The sequence below is a fragment of the Diplodia seriata genome, assembly GCF_021436955.1.
Source record: "Diplodia seriata strain FDS-637 chromosome Unknown scaffold_1, whole genome shotgun sequence".
NCBI lineage: Eukaryota > Fungi > Ascomycota > Dothideomycetes > Botryosphaeriales > Botryosphaeriaceae > Diplodia > Diplodia seriata.
Window position 1 is genome coordinate 1,564,602 of NW_027117308.1, and position 18,056 is coordinate 1,582,657.

Genomic DNA, 18,056 nt, shown 5'->3' on the forward strand with positions numbered 1-18,056 from the left:
TGGCACGCCCATCTTCCTCGGCTTCTGAGGGCAGCCATTTAGGTCGCGACTGAAGGGTGCCTGCTCTTGTAGACGCACAAGATGGCGGAGATGTCCTGTACCAGATGCAACATCAACAATATGTGCCCCTGGCAGCCTGTGCATCATTCCGCCGGGGACACCGCATTGATCACAATACCATCGCTTCCGCCGGTACACTTTGGAATCGCATGTTGTGCAGATCCACAAAAACAATTGTAGGCGAAATCCCTGTCCATGACGATCTATGACGGTCGAGAGTAGGACAGCACACTTATATTGCTTAGCTCAGAATGAAGGCACAGTGGGTGACAGAAGAAATTGGCCCGGCCCTCTGAGCCCCGTCGACGACGCTGCCACTCCTCCTCGAATATGAGACCCTTAAAACGCACAAATACGTCCAGATCTTGGATCTAACTACCTACGAATATAATGCACTATCTTGGGGCGGGCCATTTCCCTTTGTCGCCCACTGTGAATGCGGCAATACACGGCTCATTGACGATGACATACCTGTGTCGTGGGCCTCCGGAAGGAGGCATGCGGACTGTAACAACGTGGCTTAGCGGCAGGCTGTGTCGCCAGTCAGGGGTCCCTGGTTCTCCTAACCCAGTTGTCGTGGCATGAGGTCCAGGCTCCTGTCAGAGAGTTGTTCAGACTGTGTTGCCCGTTGAACTAGCAGGATACGTGACGTCTGTCCGCTTTTCCTCGTACGACTTTCTACCCATCGGCGATTACCCGCGTCGGGATGAATGAGCTATGGCCAAGATTGCGGTACTTTAGAGCATGGCGTGGAGCCGATTGGACACCGTCAGCGTCAAATTCCCCCACCAATACCTACATGAACCCGCTGCCGTGAAGCGACATTCAGCCCTGTAAGGCAGTTCGTCTCGCACCATGTAAAGTTGAGCCAGAATGCCACGAATCATCCAGGCATCAAAGATGAGATTGCGTCAGTGAGACTGGTTTGCACAGTTGGTCAATTGTAATGTTGAGTAAATCGTCGATGCAGACGCGGATCATTTTTTGATTAGCACATGCCACGCGTGTCGAGTCAGACCGCTTGAAGGGGGGCAGAAACAGCGTCCTTTCTTACGCGTATGGAACGTCATTGGTTTACCGTATACAGCAGAAGGTTACAGCGACAGGTGTGGGGGTTCGGGCAGCGCCGTTTCCGATACAGTGCATCATATGGAGTGGGGGCAGATTCTGTATCTTCGCCATCCGGAGCTGATTCGCACCCTAGGCCTTTGCTGCAACCACCTGCGCCCTGACGTAGCCGAACTGCTATCCGTAAAGTAAAAGTGGATGACTTCCTGTGCGCACAGTGGTCAAGACTCGTGTCGGGACCGCCGCAGCAGTGCATAGACCAGGCCGCTTCGAGCTGTTGTCTACTGGCAAGGACCAGAAGTACGCAAAGGGACACATGGAGAAGCTTTCACGAAGCCCGATGGCCGCTCGCTCAGGTCCGTCGGTTCGTGGTGTATCTTGCATCCAATGCTTCTGGGATGCAGGTGGGCCCAGCAGATAGCCTGACTCGCAGCAGATGGGATTCTGATCCTGGGATGCACATTTCCCCAGCTCTTGGCGAATCATTGCACGAGGTAATTGCCTCATGGCTCGGCGTGCCGGCCGGGGTCGGGCATAGTCTCCGGACACGGCTCGCTCAGCGTTCGGCTGTCAATGTGGCTGGCGTCGAAGCGAAAGCAAGACACGATCGAGGCGGCGCAGCTCGATGGCAGGCAGCGAGGTAGGGCGGGGCGGTATAGATGGTGCTGGCGGGCCTGAGGAGTCGTGAGGCTGGAGGGCAGTCGCAGCCGGATCCGCGGGCGGTGGCAGAAAACTCGCTTAGTCAGGTGCACCCCACCGACGTCAGCCTGCTTAAATTTCCGCGGCCAGCGGGTGACTCCTCTTCCTCCTCCAAGCGCCGCCCTCGCCAATGCTGCGTTTCTTTGCTCACAAACAGACACCGGGTCCCGCTTGGCTGTCGCTGCATGCAAATGAGAAATTCGGAGTAATCTTCAACCTCACCCGCCATCGCTGGGCTTGTCCCGGCGCTCTGGCCGCTGCCCGTGAGGGCCTGGCGTGAACACGCCTGCTCCTGGCATCAGAAAACTCAGGGCCAGCCGGCAGCACCGCCTCCGGGTGGCGTTGCGCAGGTCTGTACCCCTATGGGAGTCAGGGCGAAGATTGTGTGCATGCGCAAGCATGTGACACTTCAGTGCAATACGCGGCGTACCGTATTCCGGTATCATTCGATTCCGATTACTCTGGCGAGGGCGGCGCTTCATCTTTTTTTTCGAGGTATGTGCATCTCCCGTTTCCGCCGTTTCAGCACCAACGTTCGAAGGATACTACTAACGGCCCGACACACCTGCTAGGACTGCCTCACTTACGTCCCACCAGTCGACACCCTTTACACCTTCATGGCTTGGAGCGGACGTGGAAGAGATGGTGTGCGCGACACTCCTGTTCAGCACGTTCCACGCTGTCTGGATATGAATGATCCATCTTGGGTCCTCATTGTTGCCCCGGTTTACAATATAATACGTCCTTTCAGTGCATTCTTGGTTCCCTTGATCTTTGCGTAGTACCGTGATTTGCGTACTACTTTTCTTTTCAGCTCGTGGCCAACCATGCCTGGCTCTATCTGATTCCGGACGCTACTCCTTACGAAAGGGCCACACTCCATTTCCCCACACCCTTGTTTCTCGTCTCGGGTCTGACCGCCCATGTGGTGGCAACGGCGATCTTGCCGAAGCCTCGTTCCAAATCCAGTAAACGCAGACGACGCTATGGACGGCCTTAAAGCCTGACCTTATCTTAACCACGATCGAGATTTGGCTGGCAATCGCATACATAAGGAAGCTCTTGCACGATCTGCTCTCTTGGTCTTGACCAATCTATCGATGCTCCCCCAGAGCCCCACTCTTCCTGGGATCAAACTGGACGCCACGTACGGAGTAGGTATACGGCATCCCCACAGAGTCGTTGGAGATGCGGCCGAGCCTCGGAAGCCGGACTCTAGGCACAGTTGCGGGTTTCTATTATGCATGAACCGCATCGAATACCCAGCACACTAAACCTGACCCTCGCCATTGAGACACGGTCCTCCAGAGGACAGGGACTGAAGCGTGGCATCGCAGTGGACTCTGGAGGGCAACGGACTTTCGCATCACATTTGACGTTCTGCTGAAATGCGAGATACGCCATTACGCCGGCGCCGAAATCCTCTCAAATTGCGGCACGCCGAAGGCCTACGTTGGTTGTAGACGGGTGTCGAACACCGTGGAAAGGGAACAGCATTCTAGACTTACACCGCATTTCAATGCCCTAAGTTTCATTTCACAAACCCTGCTCTAGCACATCACCTCTTCCACGAATACTTATCAGTTTGCCATGCATATTTCATCAATCAAGTCTTTGACTGCACAGTGCAGAATGCTGAATATCTCATTGCGTGCATAGGGTAGATGCGACTGCGAAACCTGTGCCCGGTTCTTTCCCATGCTTCAATATTCCTTCCAGAACTTTCTTCAGTCCTCTCTTTGCAGATTTCTGTTTGCATCCTTACAAACTGCACGTATGATCCATTGCCCTATCCTCTCAGTTTCCCAGATGGTTCCACTTCGAAACCTTTGTCGCAACCGCGTAAAGAAGAGCCCAACGCCGCTGCTGCTCCTGCTGCTGCTGGGAGAGGACGTTCTGCTGCACTTCAGTGGCGCTGGTAATCTCTTTACACACAGTGAGCAGGGATACTTATTTGTTGGCATGCCGAAAGCCTAATGTTTGGGTGCTTCTCTGTACACAAATGTTCAAGCACTGGTCATGTACTGATCTTGATTGCTGCTGGAAGATCTACTAGAATACTTTTGGGCCGCAATAACCGGGAAAGCCTTTCCGAAAAGTTCGATCATGCGAGTTTCAGCCAGTCGGTCCTGAGCGGAGCCACAGGCTCAACTGCACTAGCAAAAGAACCACGCTCCCTTAGGTAAGAAAGTCTATCCTGAGCACCATTTTCCCGTCACCCGTACTCCGTTCGCCTTTTTATTTTCCGAAGTGTATCCCCCCGCAAACAGAAAAGGGAGAAAGTTTGTAAACCAAAAGCATAAGAAATGGTACCAGCAGCGGAGCCGCTAACGCCTGTGTTGTTTGAGAAAAGGTCCCTCGAAGAATTAGGGAACAAAGCAAAAGAGAACCGTCAGTCAGCCGCGTTGAGTTTGTCCGGGAAAGGGGACATCGGACAAAGATCCGCGTTGTCCGTTTCTGCAAACCTGGTCTGAGCGATTGTTTTCCTCTCCTTTTCCATCCTCCCTTCCATACCGTTCTCCAATCCGCTAGCGGTAAGTGTCCTCGGAAGAGCGGTTTGTTACAACCTTAGCGTGTGTTCATGCGGCGGTGGCCCAAAAAACCAGCACCAGCATCGCCACCGTTCTGGTTACCATCGTTGTCCTTGTGAGTGTTGTAGAACTTGGCAAGATCATTCCCCATGGCGTCTAGGTTTGGCAGGAAGTGGCGAATCAGGGCCTCGATCTCGGCGTTGGAGCCCGTAGCGAGGATGTTGCCGATGTCAATGTTGGTATTGTTGGCGCGGACGCCCTCGCCAATGGTAGCCTGGGCAGCGGTGGGGGTGTTTGCGGTGTTGGCGCTGACCTGGCCTGGGACGAAGCAAGCAGTGGCCGGGTCGCCCATCCGCGAAGCGGGGCGAACGGCAGTCTGCTCTTGATGCTGCTGCTGCTGCTGCTGCTGCTGCCGCCGCTGGATGCCAAAGGCCTGAGGGGCCTGGAAGAAAGCGCCGTTGTGGTTGTTCTTGTTGAAGTTCAAGGCGTTGGCGTAGCGGGTGGCTCCGTTGACGAACTGGTTGGTGTTGTTGGCGCCGGCTTGGCCGGGGGTGAAGAACGCAGTAGCAGGGTCGCCCATGCGGGAAGCGGGACGGACGGTAGTTTGATTCTGCTGGGTGGCAAAGGTCGAAGGAACCTGGGAGTGAAAGCCGTTGGCAGAGGAGGTGTTGCTACTGGCGTAGTTTCCCTTGGCGAAGTTACCGTTGGCGCCATTGCCATTGGCATAGCTACCGTTGGCGTAGGTGCTGTTGGTGAAGCTGCTGACAGGGTGGTTCCTGAGCGGCGTGGGGGAGCCAATGGGGACAAGAGCTTGGGACATGGAGGAGCGAGCGGAGGTGGGACCCGACGAGCCGACAACGGACGAGCCGCGGCTGCCACTGAGCTGGCGACGGTGCTGGTTGTGAGCGCGCGGCGCCGAGGGCGGCGGCATGACATGGTCGTCGTAGCGAACACCGCCGTCGCGCCAGATCTGGACGAGGCTGCGCTGGTCATGGTACAGGTCTGTATCTAATGTGTCAGACACCGAAGAAGAGTAAAATGCGGCCTGAGCTTACGCTTACCAGTGACGCTGCAAAGAGCTTCCTTCTGCTGCTCGGTCATTTTGGGGACGTCTTTGGGATGGTGCTTGCCGCTGCGCCTGGTGTCTCTATCCATGTTGGCTGACACGTAAAGGTAGATGCGAACGCAGAACAAATGTTGCGTTGAAGCGGAGCCGTCGTGCCGGTCGGATGGTGGGGTGGAGAGGGAAAAGGTAGGAGGGAGGGCGGAGGGGGGTGGTTGGAGCAGAGCGGAGCGGAGCGGTTGTGTCTACTTTATGGCGCCACGCGATGGGCGACGCGCCGGCGGGCACGGGTGCAGGCAGACTTGCAGACTTGCAGCTTGTAAGCGGTTGGGTCACCTGGTTGGCTATGAAATCACTTTGGCCAACACAATCACTTCTAACTCGTACCTGCAGCAAAGAATGCCTTACCTATTGTCACCACTACCTGTTCCGTAGAGACTTCTCTGTAACTCTCAACTTGGACGCGATATCCCGGTTTTCCGTCCTCACTTCATCTCATCAAGGGAACTATAGCCATTCACCCGCCAAACACAACAAATGCAGCAGCCAAAATACTTCAGGTATGCGCCGGCTTTGGGTGCATTTCTTCTCGTCTCGGATTCCCTCACCTGTTGCGTTCCGTAACATCAACTACCGATGGTTAACTCAAGTCGGTGTAGTCGGCCATGGCTAAAGCTCTCCAGCGAGTTCACGCAGGGGAGTCCTCCAGTAATCCTTTGGATACAGCTTGAAAGGCGGGGCGTGCTATAGGACCATCTTCGGAAGCATCCGGTCAAGGGGCGTCCCCCAATTGGTCACTTCGCACGCTGAACCATTTCAGTCGAAGAGGAATTAAGGGGAGCATTGTCGTCATTTCGCGCGAGACAGCGAGAGCAGCTTCATTTCTCCATTCTCGCCAAAGCATCCCGCTCTTGAATGTAGGCCCACCTGTCAGCCTGCGCGTAGCGTCTCAACAAGACCTCAACACCATCCATACATATATTGACATGTTCCGGGGTTGGTCGGGTTTGGCGGGAAAAGGAGGACGCGAGGGGCTGAAAAGCGACAGGCAGATCTTCCCTTCAGGGCGATCGACTGTGCTGCTCAGCTGATGGTCGAAAGGCAGCGCGTGGCCCGGGAGTCTGTGGATGGCGGGTCCGCCTCACCTCCGCAGCCGCACGTGCCGCCGTCGGCAACCACCTGCACCACGTCAAGACGGCCATGTCACTTGCAATACACCCGGCGCGCCGACCTCGCAGGAGAGGCTCATTACCTCGGGGCAGGGCCAGGAGGCTCAATGGCAACCACGCAACAACATGGCCAGCATCAAGAGACTGTTTGCCTGCCTCGACGACGCCGATGACGCCGCAGCCCCCCACCCCCAAGGGTCCAGCCGATCTGCAGACAGCTCCGCTAAAAAGCCACGCGTATCAGCCCTGCGCAGGCTCTCTCATAAGCTTCGCCGCAACCCCGTCGCCCCAACCCGCAGCTTCAAGGGCCCGACCGACCACACTCCCCATGTCCGCGACCATGCCAGCCCCGACGCCGACCCCACCTGCGCCGACCGCCGCTGGGGTCCCGTCCTCTCCATCCCAGATGACGCGCTGGTCAGCCTGGTGCAGCTGTTCACCTTCTCGACCCTGAGCAAGTCGGCCACGGCCATCACCGTGCTCGCCCGCACCAACGGCCGCGACAATGCCGTCTACACCCTCCAGTACAACTGCCCGCACCCGATCAAAGTCTGCGTGCGCATCCCCGCCTGCGGCTGGGGCGACCGCTGGCTACCGTCCGACCAAGACGCCCTCCGCAATGCCGCCCTCACCATGCGCTACCTCCGCAATCGCTCGCGCCTGCCCGTCCCGGACGTCCTGCAGTACGACACCACCTTCAACAACGCCCTCCAAGCCCCCTACATCCTGATGTCCTATGTCGACGGCCGCCCGCTGTCCGACGTCTGGTATGACACCAGCACCCCCACCGCCCTCACCCTCGAGGAAAAACGCCAAAACTCCCTCCACTCCCTCGCCTTCGCCGTTGCCTCCCTCCGCTCCCTCACCTTCCCGCAGATGGGTCCGCTTCTTTTCCACGCCACCAACGGCGACCACCCAGATCAACATCCCTATGTCGACGCCGCCGTCATGGCCCCCTTCGGCCGCGATCCCGTAGTCGGCCCTGCGCCATCGAAAGAGGGAGGGGAGGAAAAAGACCCGCAGCACGACGACCAGCACTTCTCCACGCCCGAGCACGACTCGCGCGCCTTCTTCTTCAGCTGTCTCGACGCGGCGCGCACCTACGCCATCGCGCGCGAGCGCACGGCCGAGGTGCGCGGCGTCTTTAAGATGTGGCGGTTGCTGATGGAGGAGATGCCTTGGCCGGGATACTACAACTCTCCATCTTCCTCCAGTAACAACAGCAAAAACAACAACAACAGCCGCACCAACACCAAAACCAGCAGGACCACCACCATCACCAGCAGCACCGCCACCACCGTCGGCGAAATCGGCGAGTACGAGCACTCGTCCGGGAACAGAGACGAAACCGAAAACGGCACCGGCGAGACCTTCGCCCTCGCGCCGCCCGCCGACTTCGACGCTTCGAACATCCTCGTCGACCCGCGCACCGGCGCCGTCGTCGGCGTCGTCGACTGGGACGGCCTGGAGACGCAGCCGCTCATGCTCGGCTGGGCGGCTTGCCCGGATCTGTTGGCCGTCGACTGGATGCGCGGGCTGTCGTGGCCACGGCGGCCGCCTTACTCGCCGAGCATGACGATGACGACGAACGCGATGACGATGATGATGGAGGACGGGCGGGGGTGGGACGCGTATCGGGCGGACTACGCAGCGTATCTGCGGGAGGCCGTGAGGCGGGATGGCGGGGGGGAGATGGATGGTGGGGCGCTGTGCGAGTTGTACGCGCGCAAGGGGCATTTGTATCAGGCGGTCCTGAGGAGTCTGGACGACTTGGACTGCATGCGGGAGGTGCTGGACCGCGTGTTGGAGGTGACGCTGCCGCGGGTGCGGAGGGCGGAGCTGGTCACGCTTGTGGGGGAGGCAGGGTTGAGTGGGGAGCAGGAGAGGTTTATCAGGGGAAGGTTTAGGGAGTTGTTGACGTGAGTGAGATGAGGGTAATCTGTGGTGGGATTGATGGGTAAAGGGCCGGAAAATGGGGAAATGGGGAGGAGATGGGATGTATCGCTTTCGGAGACCACTTGTTCGCTATAGCTTCACATTTGCGCCAAGAACCCCAAAACTACTGGCATTCGTCGCAGTTGAAGGTCAGCTATTAGTGTGTTGTCACTTTGAAAGACGTTGTAGCAAGGTAGCACGGGCGGTTTGTGGCGCGAGACATTGTCTCAGTAGAGCAGGACAAAGATCAGAGCTGAGGACGTTTTTCTCTCTCTAACATTGTTGATTGCAGCAAACCATACACCGTTTCCCAAGCAAAACTCAGCGCAGAAGATTCATCTGCGATTAGAATTCTTCTAAGTAGAATTAATGTCTGCTTCGCGGTCTCTCTCTCTCTTTCACTTTTGTTTCTTGCTCGGGTTTAGCGGCACCTCCATCCCAGACTTATCCGTCTCAGATTGCTTCATTGGCATTTTCTTTGGCTCGGGCTCTTTTTTCAATCTGGCCTGACGACGGCGATGCTTGTATGCTTCATCCACCGCTTTGTTGTAGCCTTTGAAGTAGGTATGGTTTTGGCAGCCGTGCCGGGGCGAAAAGAGACGTTCGCAGCCCTCGAATTTGCAGAGGAGCCGGGACCCTTTCTGTACGCAGTAGGGCTTAAAATGATCGCTTGCACTTGTTGCTGCGGCGGGGAAGAATGAACAGAGGTGTGGACGGGGCAGACGAACCAGTGATGGTTTTGCCTCTTTCCGCTGGTCCTGCCGACGCTGCTGTGAATTATCTCTTGCGGCACGGTAGCAGATGTGTGTATATATTATTGCTTTGTGACAGCGGGGCCAGGCTTAGGATGCACCCAGCTGAAGTTATGCGTGGAGTCCGGAGAAGAATATTTTGAAAAGCCTTGGAAGATCGGAGTGGAAAACAAGGAGTGGTGGGTGAGTTTGACTGGGCGGCATGGTGACGGAATAACGGTGGGTATATAGATCCAATCCGCCACTTCCTTTGCTATCCAGCTAATGACGGCTACGTGGTTCAATGGTTTACCGCCCACGATTCCTAGGCAACGCTTGAGGGTTAAAGCGTACGGATAACGAAAAACGGAGATGGCCCCTCGTGTCTCCGTTCTGTAGCGCCACTGCACATATGGCAGGCTTAGGGAATCTTGCGGGGTCTCGCCCATGTAGCTAGCCGCGGTACTGTCAGATCTGGGTTCAATTCCCTGCGGCAGCAGCTTCAGTTTTGCCATTTTTTTTTCCTGGTCGGTCGAGAGGTCGAGTCGACATGGAGTTGACTGTCACCCACCCGCCCTGTTAGCCCGACACTGAAATTTCCAACACACGTGTGAGCTTAAGAGAACATGTAATATGGGGACTTTAATAGCCTTGGAGGAGACGGTATATTGGTATCTATGCGCCTTTTTGCATAGCAGTGGAGCTCTCGAAGCTTCCACCATGCCCTCGAGACGACATGATCCAGATCTGAGATGTATCGATGGTGTCGAGTTCGGCGAGGGCAGTCTCGTTTGCCTTGCACTCAGCGTTGGCGTTGACGTAAGGCAAGCGGGCCCAACCACGGCGCTGTAGTGAGTATCAAGCGGCTCGGCTCCTCCCTCTTCGCCTCCGCAGTCCTTCCCCCATCATTGAGCCAGAAGCCACCTCTCGTCCCCTGTCGGCGCCGGGCACTAACCGGCGCGAGCCCTCGGGCGAATAGCGGGGTCACCCTTGGACCCTTCCTTTACCGTTATCGTCGCACCTGCCCGCCTCAACTCCGACTTGGCAAATTCAAGCCACTTCTAGAAAGAGATGGCGAGACACCAAACCTCCGGCGGCGCTCGGTCGCGCAACAAACTCAAGCATGGGCTCCACACGTTGAAGTACAACATCTCTGCCGCCACCTCTTCCACCACCCTGGTTCCCTCCCAGCCCGGCAACTCCCTCCTCGACTCAGAACGCCAAAGGGGCTGCCTAGCTGTCATGTATCGCATTGCACGCCTGCCGCATCGAAACAAGAAGAAGGAGCCCCCACAGCCCAAGCACCATGTAGCCGGCTCCTCCCATGGCTCCGACGAGACCGACCCCAAGTGGGGCCCCATCTTCGGCCTATCCGACGAGTCGCTTGCGGACCTCGCTCTAGACATCGCCTCCAACATCTCTTCGATTCCGAAGCGCCTTCTCCCCGACAGCTCCAGTGTCAAGGTCGTCGCCAAGATGAATGGCTACAACAACTGCGTATTTGTCCTCGAGTATCAGGAAGGCGTGAAGATCTGCGTACGTGTCCCGGCCAGTGGCTGGGAGGGCAAGTGGAGCGATGTCGACGTCGATGCGCTCCAAGTTCAGGTCCGCACCATGCAGTACATTTCGCGACACACCAACTGCCCTATCCCCGAGATCATTAGCTATGACACCACCTTCAACAACGCCATCCATTCCCCGTATGTCGCCATGACTTACATCGAGGGCCGACCTGTCGAAGACTTGTGGTACGATGACACCGGCCCCCTGCCGCTGGAGGAAATGCGCCAAAACATCCTCCGCTCAATGGCCAAGGCCGTCTCCGAGCTGCGCACTCTCACCTTCGACAAGATGGGAACCCTCCAGTTTGGCGCTGAGCAAGACGACAACCCCACAATTGGCCCATTTGTCCTCCTCAACTTCGGGGCTAGCCGCACCTCCAGCTTCATGAATTACATTGGTGAAATGGACAAAAATCCGTTGTCCGACTCACGGGCCTGGCTCCGCGGTCGGCTCGAGGAGTGGAGGAGGGAGGAGATCCAGCCTTCCGACGACAACCCCTGCCCAGTAGTGCCTGCTCATTACGAGAAACTCGGAATGTATCGGCTCTTCTCCATGCTGCTGGACGAATTCCCCGGTCCGGAAGACGGGGAGGAGAAGTTCGTGCTCGCACCGCCCGACTTCGACTGGCAGAACATCCTGGCAGATGAATACGGCAACGTCATGGCCATCCTCGACTGGGACCGGGTCGAAACCCTGCCGCGCTATCTGGGCTGGTCCACGTTCCCCGAATTTCTTTTCAGAGACTGGGAGCCAAATGGCTGGTATGTGTGGCCGCACTGGGTTGATAAAGTCATGTCGCCCATGGAGTACGACAGGTACCGCACCGATTATGCCCGTTTCATGACGGAGGCGTCTGGCGGAGAGGGCGATTGCAAGTACACGGCCAAGTCTCATATATTCGAGCAGATCGCGTTTGCCATCGGCCGGACTCATTACATGGACGGTGTCCTTCAAAGGGTCCTTTCGACCACGCTTCCGCAGGTCAACGCTAAGATTGCCTTGCAGTACATCGGCGAGAAGGGGCTCGATCCGGCGCAGGAGGACCAAATCAGGCACGAATTCAAGACGCTGCTTGCTTGCGGAAAAGAAGGAGCCGTTTGTGAAGGGATGGTGGTTCAAACGACGATTGTCTGTGCGCCTCCGTCGGCGCTGCATGAGAAACGAAATGGAGAGACGGGCTGTACTGAAGAGGCCTAGAGCAGTTGTCCATGTAGTTCGGCTCTGTTGATTTCTTTTCGGTAGTCGGGCATCAGCGATTCAGTCAGAGAGGCGTCCGGAGACTAGCGGCGGCGGAGAGCGGCGACCAACGAGGGAGCGGTCTGCCGACGGCGGAGCGTGGGCCGCGACGTCACTCCTGACCTCACCTGTGACTTCACGCGCTCTCGCAACACCCTGGGCCGATTCTGACTAACAGTTCCAGACCCGGCCGCAACCCTATTTCTAGACCAGCAATGAAAAGAGTATCCATCTTGTGCCAATATGCACCTTGTTGCACACAATGCAGGCGGCGGCTACGCCAGGGCAGAGCCGACGCGGCAGAGCGGCACGGCGCACACTGCGGCTCGACTTGCCGACACCGTTAGCTGGATTGCCCCATCAGGCAATACGATTACTCATTGATACTCGACATGGCGTTCTGTGGGGTTCGACGCGATCCCCACACGCCTCGACGCCATTTTTTCGCTCGCCTCTTTTCATCCCTTTCTCTTCTCGTCTTTTACCCCGCCCATATAAGACGCTGCCCTGCCCCCCGCTCCAAGCCTCTCGTTTCCAAGGTGCGGCCTCGCGGAGTGTGATACCACTCGTTGAATGATAGAGAAGCGGATCTGTGAGATAGACTTCTTCTTGAAAGAGCAAGGATCGTAGCTGGTTCCCGATTGCGCAACTTTATCCGAGAAAAGACCACCACCCCGGCCATCCGTATACCAGGGCGAATGCACACACAACCCAAAGGCAGCAAGCCAGGACCAGTTGAACCCCCCTTCCACGGCGCGAGCGCGAGCATCACCGCCACCGACCCCATCGCCCCCGCTGCCCAGGACAACCAAGTCCCGATATGCGATCCATCTGAACAGACCCTGTCCAGCGAGAAGGAATGGACCGCCAACAAGGACGACGACGAGAAGAAGCCGCGTGCTGCGCCGCTGTATGAGAACGACGGTGAGGCTGAGCGTGCCACTGCCTCTCCCCGCTCATCTTCTGATGGTTCGAGCACTGTGTCCCGCCCCTCGGATGAGGTTGTCTATCCCGAGGGCGGGACTGAGGCCTGGCTGGTCGTGCTGGGATCTTTCTCCGGCATGGTAGCGTCTTTTGGAATGATGTGAGTATCCGTATCATGGACGTGGAAACAGGAGAAAGCTAACGTTGTAAACCAGGAACTCGGTTGGTATTTTCCAAGCCTACCTGGCAACGCACCAGCTGTCGCACTACGACGAGAGCACCATCGGCTGGATCTTCTCCGTCTACACTTTCCTCTCTTTCTTCTGTGGCATCCAGATCGGCCCCATCTTTGACGCCTACGGCCCGCGTCTGCTGGTGCTTGCGGGAAACATCTTGCTCATTGCATCGATGCTCCTCCTCGGCGTGTGCAAGGGTTAGTAGTAGCGCGCCCCTGCAGCCCTTTTGTTCCTCCCCGAACTGACGCGTTCTCCCCAGAATACTACCAATTCCTCCTCGTCTTCGGCGTCCTCGGCGGCATCGGCACCTCGCTCATCTTCACGCCAGCCATCAGCAGCATCGGCCACTACTTCCAGGTCAAGCGCGGCGCGGCCACGGGCGTCGCCGCGGCGGGCGGGTCCATCGGCGGCATCATCTTCCCGCTGATGCTGCAGGCGCTCTTCCCCAAAGTCGGCTTCGGCTGGGCGACGCGTATCCTCGGCTTCATCTTCATCGTGCTGTGCGGCGTCGCGCAGCTCTGCATCAAGTCGCGGCTGCCGCCGAAGCCCGGGTCGTCCGTGTTGCCCGACTTCCGCATCTTCCGCGACCCCAGCTTCGCGCTCGTGACGGCCGGCGTCTTCTTCATGGAGTGGGGCCTGTTCGTGCCCATCACGTACACGACGTCGTTCGCGCTGTCGTCGGGCGCCATCGACGACACGTTCGCGTACCAGCTCATCGCCGTGCTCAACGCGGGCAGCAGCATCGGCCGGTGGGCGCCGGGCTACGTCGCGGACCGCCTCGGCCGCTTCAACTGCATGGTCGCCACGCTGGCCTTTTGCTTCGTCACGACGCTCGCGCTGTGGCTGCCGGCAACCGCCATGACGCCCGTCCCGAGCCCCTCCTCGGCCGACGCGGCGAGCGTCAAGGGCCTGACGGTCGCCTTCGCGTTCCTGTTCGGGCTCGCGAGCGGCAGCAACATCTCGCTGACGCCCGTGTGCGTCGGCCAGCTGTGCGACACGGCGCAGTACGGGCGGTACTACGCCACATGCTACACCATCGTCAGCTTCGGCACCCTCACCGGCATCCCCATCGCCGGCGCGCTGCTGCAGAGGAGCGAGGGCCGGTACTGGGGCGTCGCCATCTTCACCATCATCACGTACGCCCTGTCCGTCGCGTGCTACGTGGTCGCGCGGGTGCTGAAGGTGGGGTGGGCGTTGGGTGCGAAGTTCTGATCGGGGTTGTATGTATGTATGTACGTATGTATGTGTTGACGCTGACGAAGATTGGGTTTGATGGACGGGTTGCACGGGCTTTTCTTTTTAGTTTCATCTCTCATGCCCACGTAATGTTGATTGGTTGGCTAAGCGCGGTAGTGCTTGACGAACTGGACGAGCTTGACGAACGATATAGACAAGAACTATTTAGAGAGAATTAAGAAAAGAAAAACATTGTTACAATGGATCTTTTCAAGAATCCAACTAAACTCATGCGAATGGAATTAATCCATGAATTAGCCTCATAAACCACCGTCTCAATCGCGACCTCTCTCGATAAGCCAATCTCAGTAGGTTATCTCGATAGCTTATCTGAATGTTGACTGTGTAACTGTCTGATGTTCCGGTCTCCAGGGCCATTTCTAGTAATCCTCCCAACCCAGTGCCTATCTCACGCTTAGCGTCCTGCGGCCAGCAACGCGAGGCTCCCACTAACCGCAAACTTGATACTCATGCAACGCCACCGCTATAGGCCTAGAATGAGCCAGAAAGAAGTGGGACGCACTGTCAATAATGCCTCGCGCGACGTTCTCTTGCATGATACCCGGCCCGGGGAGGAGAGTAGCTGGCTGGGAGGTCGCAGTGCGCGGAGAAAGGAGTTGGCACAACCTCCTGGCGCGAACACGTAATGGAACCAGCAAAGCATTATGCAAGGGTGGTATGTCGGAGCTCGCGTCGGGCGGAAGAGAGGAGAAATTAGGTCATAGCCCGGTGTAGAAGAGTTCGTGGAAAAGCCGACCCTTGACGACATCATCGGCACCGCTTGCCTTTCTCTCCAATACAATCGGGACCCTACCCCACACTTTCCCAGGAGCTTGTCGCAACAACGGCCGTGGCCGGAGCAGTATATATGGAACTTTTTGTCGCAAGCCCAAGTTTCAACCCATTCTCCGCCGCTAGACACTACCGCTCCACCCGCGATGTAACCACGGCAGAGGCCTCGCCCAACGCCGGAATGCTCCATGTTCCACTCGGCTGATCCAAGGCGGGAATCACCGTCGATGGCCTTGGAAACGGTCTGTGCTATGTTCGGACGGTCGTGGAATCGTGATGCGAAACGGTTGCTGAGACCGGGACAGCACCAAGGGGACGTGGGGTCGGTTTGATGCCTCAACCATCATCCGAACGCGAGTCCGATAATTCCGTTTTCCTAGGCATGTTTAGCCGCGTGAGCGAACCCATGGGATGGGGGGTAGGGAGAGGAGTAGGAGGATTGGTTAAGTGGGGGGAAAGCCAAAAAAATTAAGAATTGCATGTAGGGTTGTAAACGAGGCGAGATTGCCTGCAAATCGAAGAGGGAAAAAGAAAACGACTACGATGAAACCCTTTCTTCGTTCCTAGAGCTGTGAGCCTCTGACAGAGCATGAGCACAAACAAGGGACGGTCCAACTGTCATTTTTTCCATGCGTTGGGTTCTTTCAGATGTTATTGTATTGGGTCCTTCTCGCCTGGCTAACCAGAGCGCTGGCTTGAGACATGGACGATGGCGTAAATTCGTAGCTCTCGTTCGTGCTGGGTATTCCCTCCGTGAGTTTCCTTCTTTCATGCCGGGCCAGCCCAATTCATTTCTTCAAACCTCGACCTCCCCTCCCGCATAGTAGGGTAATAGCACCTGGCGCAACTTGATGCGTTATCTGCGCACCGAGTGCTCCCTAGATGTTCAACAATAGAAAATACCACTACAGTGGTTGCTCCTGCATCCCTTCGAAACCTTCAACATGCCGCATCTTCGCCAAAAAAAAAAAAAAAAAGAATGTGAGACACCCGTTCAAAATGCCGCAGCAAGCGAAGTGGCTCGGCACAGCGATTACCGCCCAATACCAAGCCCGCCTCTGTAAGCAGGATGCACGTCGCTCAGAGTGTCTTCGACGTGCGCTGGCGGCGCGACTGGCCGCGGAGCGGCCTCCACCACATACCGCACGCCGTCGTCAGACACGTAGCTCGGTGGCCTTGGCACCTGCTCACCACCTTCCCTGTTCGGGTGAAGGCCGCCCTCCTGTTGATGCTGCTGCTGATAATCATCATAACCCAAATTCGGAGTTTGGAAAGGATCCAAGAGCTCGTTCGGTTGCGCGTTTGCGTTGATTGGGCTGGAAGACGCCGGGTTCTGACGGAGCGGATGCATGCCGCCGTCGACGCGTTGCCAGTAAAGCAGATCTGGGTTGATAGGCTGTTCGCATGACAAGTTAGATTTGAATCTCTCGTTGTCGTGCTTGCGAACAATGCACTTACCACGCTGCATCGCCAGAGGCCGTAAGCGGGCGGCGGCGCCTTGAGGATTTCCTTCTCAGGATCCATAGCACCATTCGGGCTGCGATCATCATCATCCTCCTCTTCCCCGAGTTCCTCGTCGCGCGCCATGTGTACGCGTATCGGCCTCTCAGGTTGATAGCCATCCGGACCAGCCATTTCCGGTATTCTTGGTCGATCGTCTCCGCGCTGCAGACCGAATGACAACATGCACAGCCGAACCAGCGAATGGCAAAAAAGGATTGTAGTGCTGAGGATGATAAGAATGAAGAGTACGTGCACTTCCTGACCGGTATGGGGACGAGTGAGAGCGATCGAAAGGTCTGCCAAGAGTCAATGCAAGTACACGGGAGGCAGAGCGCGGGAACCTACAGGTTGTCAAGATCCCGGAAAGGAACAGCCCGCTGCCAAAAACCAGCATCGCCTTCTTCCTCACTGGGGTGCTAGAGACACCCCATCCGCCGCGGGAGCTTCCGCGGGAGCTTCCGCGCCCGCTTCTTGTCCTCCGCGAATTGCGCCTCCTCACCCATGCCCTTTGCTGCCTCTTCTTTGCCCTCTCATTGACGAGACTGGCAAGCTGCGCCGTTTCTGGGTCTACGGCGTCGTGCAGTGACGAGTCCCGAGTGTAGGCTGCTGGAGGCGGCACCAGGACATCATGCTGTGGGCTGGAAAGTGCCGCTGGGCGGTAAGGGCCGGCGGGATATTGGTAGTGCAGAGGAGTCTGAGATTCAGTGAAATCCCTTGCAAAACCACCACCTGGCGAAATGCTTCCTGGCGGGGAGAGGCCACGGCGAAAGCCCACAAAGCTGGGTGGTTTTGGAGTACTGCGGTCCGAGAGTGTTGGCGAAGCGGCGTATATGGAACTTCCCCCTTGTAATAATGAGCGGACTTGGGACTGGACGTCAGAGATGGTCGACGGCGTGGAAGATGCGCCAGAGAGCGACGACGCAGACGACAGCGACGACGTGAGAGAAGGAGGATTTGGCGGGGTTTGCGGAGCTGCCGGCTCTTCCTGAGGCTGCGCAGCGCCGCGGTTGAAAAGAGAGAATTGAAAAGGAAAGTGGAAAGGGACAGGCATCTTGAAGTCGACCTGCGAGCTTTGTGGGTGGTTGCGCGTCGAGTCCCCACGAGAGCCAGCTCACGAACGTTCTTTACGGGCGGCCTGAGGTAGGTATATCGACAACCGGCGGGTCGTGCAGAGGCGGGCGGAATTATTAATGGTTCACTTTCGACGCCAGACACGTGGGGTGTTTCCGTCCACAGCGGCGCCAGAGACGCAGAGCTCGGGGCAGGCCGATAGGCGCGGTTCCCCAGGCTCGTGGACGCTGGGCAACTTC

The 18,056-nt window shown here is 57.2% G+C and overlaps 4 protein-coding genes across 4 annotated transcripts; 3 read left to right on the top strand and 1 right to left on the bottom strand.

The window, feature by feature from the left end:
• Nucleotides 1-4,395: 4,395 nt before the first annotated feature.
• On the bottom strand, nt 4,396-5,513 carry SLS55_000466 (uncharacterized protein; the record flags this gene model as incomplete). Its single annotated transcript, XM_066771977.1, has 2 exons — nt 4,396-5,360; nt 5,414-5,513. 2 exons carry the CDS (start codon nt 5,511-5,513, stop codon nt 4,396-4,398), a joined length of 1,065 nt encoding a protein of 354 aa, XP_066637256.1.
• Nucleotides 5,514-6,716: 1,203 nt separating this feature from the next.
• On the top strand, nt 6,717-8,513 carry SLS55_000467 (uncharacterized protein; the record flags this gene model as incomplete). Its single annotated transcript, XM_066771978.1, has 1 exon — nt 6,717-8,513. One exon carries the CDS (start codon nt 6,717-6,719, stop codon nt 8,511-8,513), a length of 1,797 nt encoding a protein of 598 aa, XP_066637257.1.
• Nucleotides 8,514-9,806: 1,293 nt separating this feature from the next.
• SLS55_000468 (uncharacterized protein) lies at nt 9,807-12,016 on the top strand (the record flags this gene model as incomplete). Its single annotated transcript, XM_066771979.1, has 2 exons — nt 9,807-9,811; nt 10,336-12,016. 2 exons carry the CDS (start codon nt 9,807-9,809, stop codon nt 12,014-12,016), a joined length of 1,686 nt encoding a protein of 561 aa, XP_066637258.1.
• Nucleotides 12,017-12,753: 737 nt separating this feature from the next.
• SLS55_000469 (uncharacterized protein) lies at nt 12,754-14,427 on the top strand (the record flags this gene model as incomplete). The annotated part of the gene is made up of 3 exons (XM_066771980.1): nt 12,754-13,139; nt 13,195-13,412; nt 13,475-14,427. 3 exons carry the CDS (start codon nt 12,754-12,756, stop codon nt 14,425-14,427), a joined length of 1,557 nt encoding a protein of 518 aa, XP_066637259.1.
• Between the last annotated feature and the right edge of the window lie 3,629 nt (nt 14,428-18,056).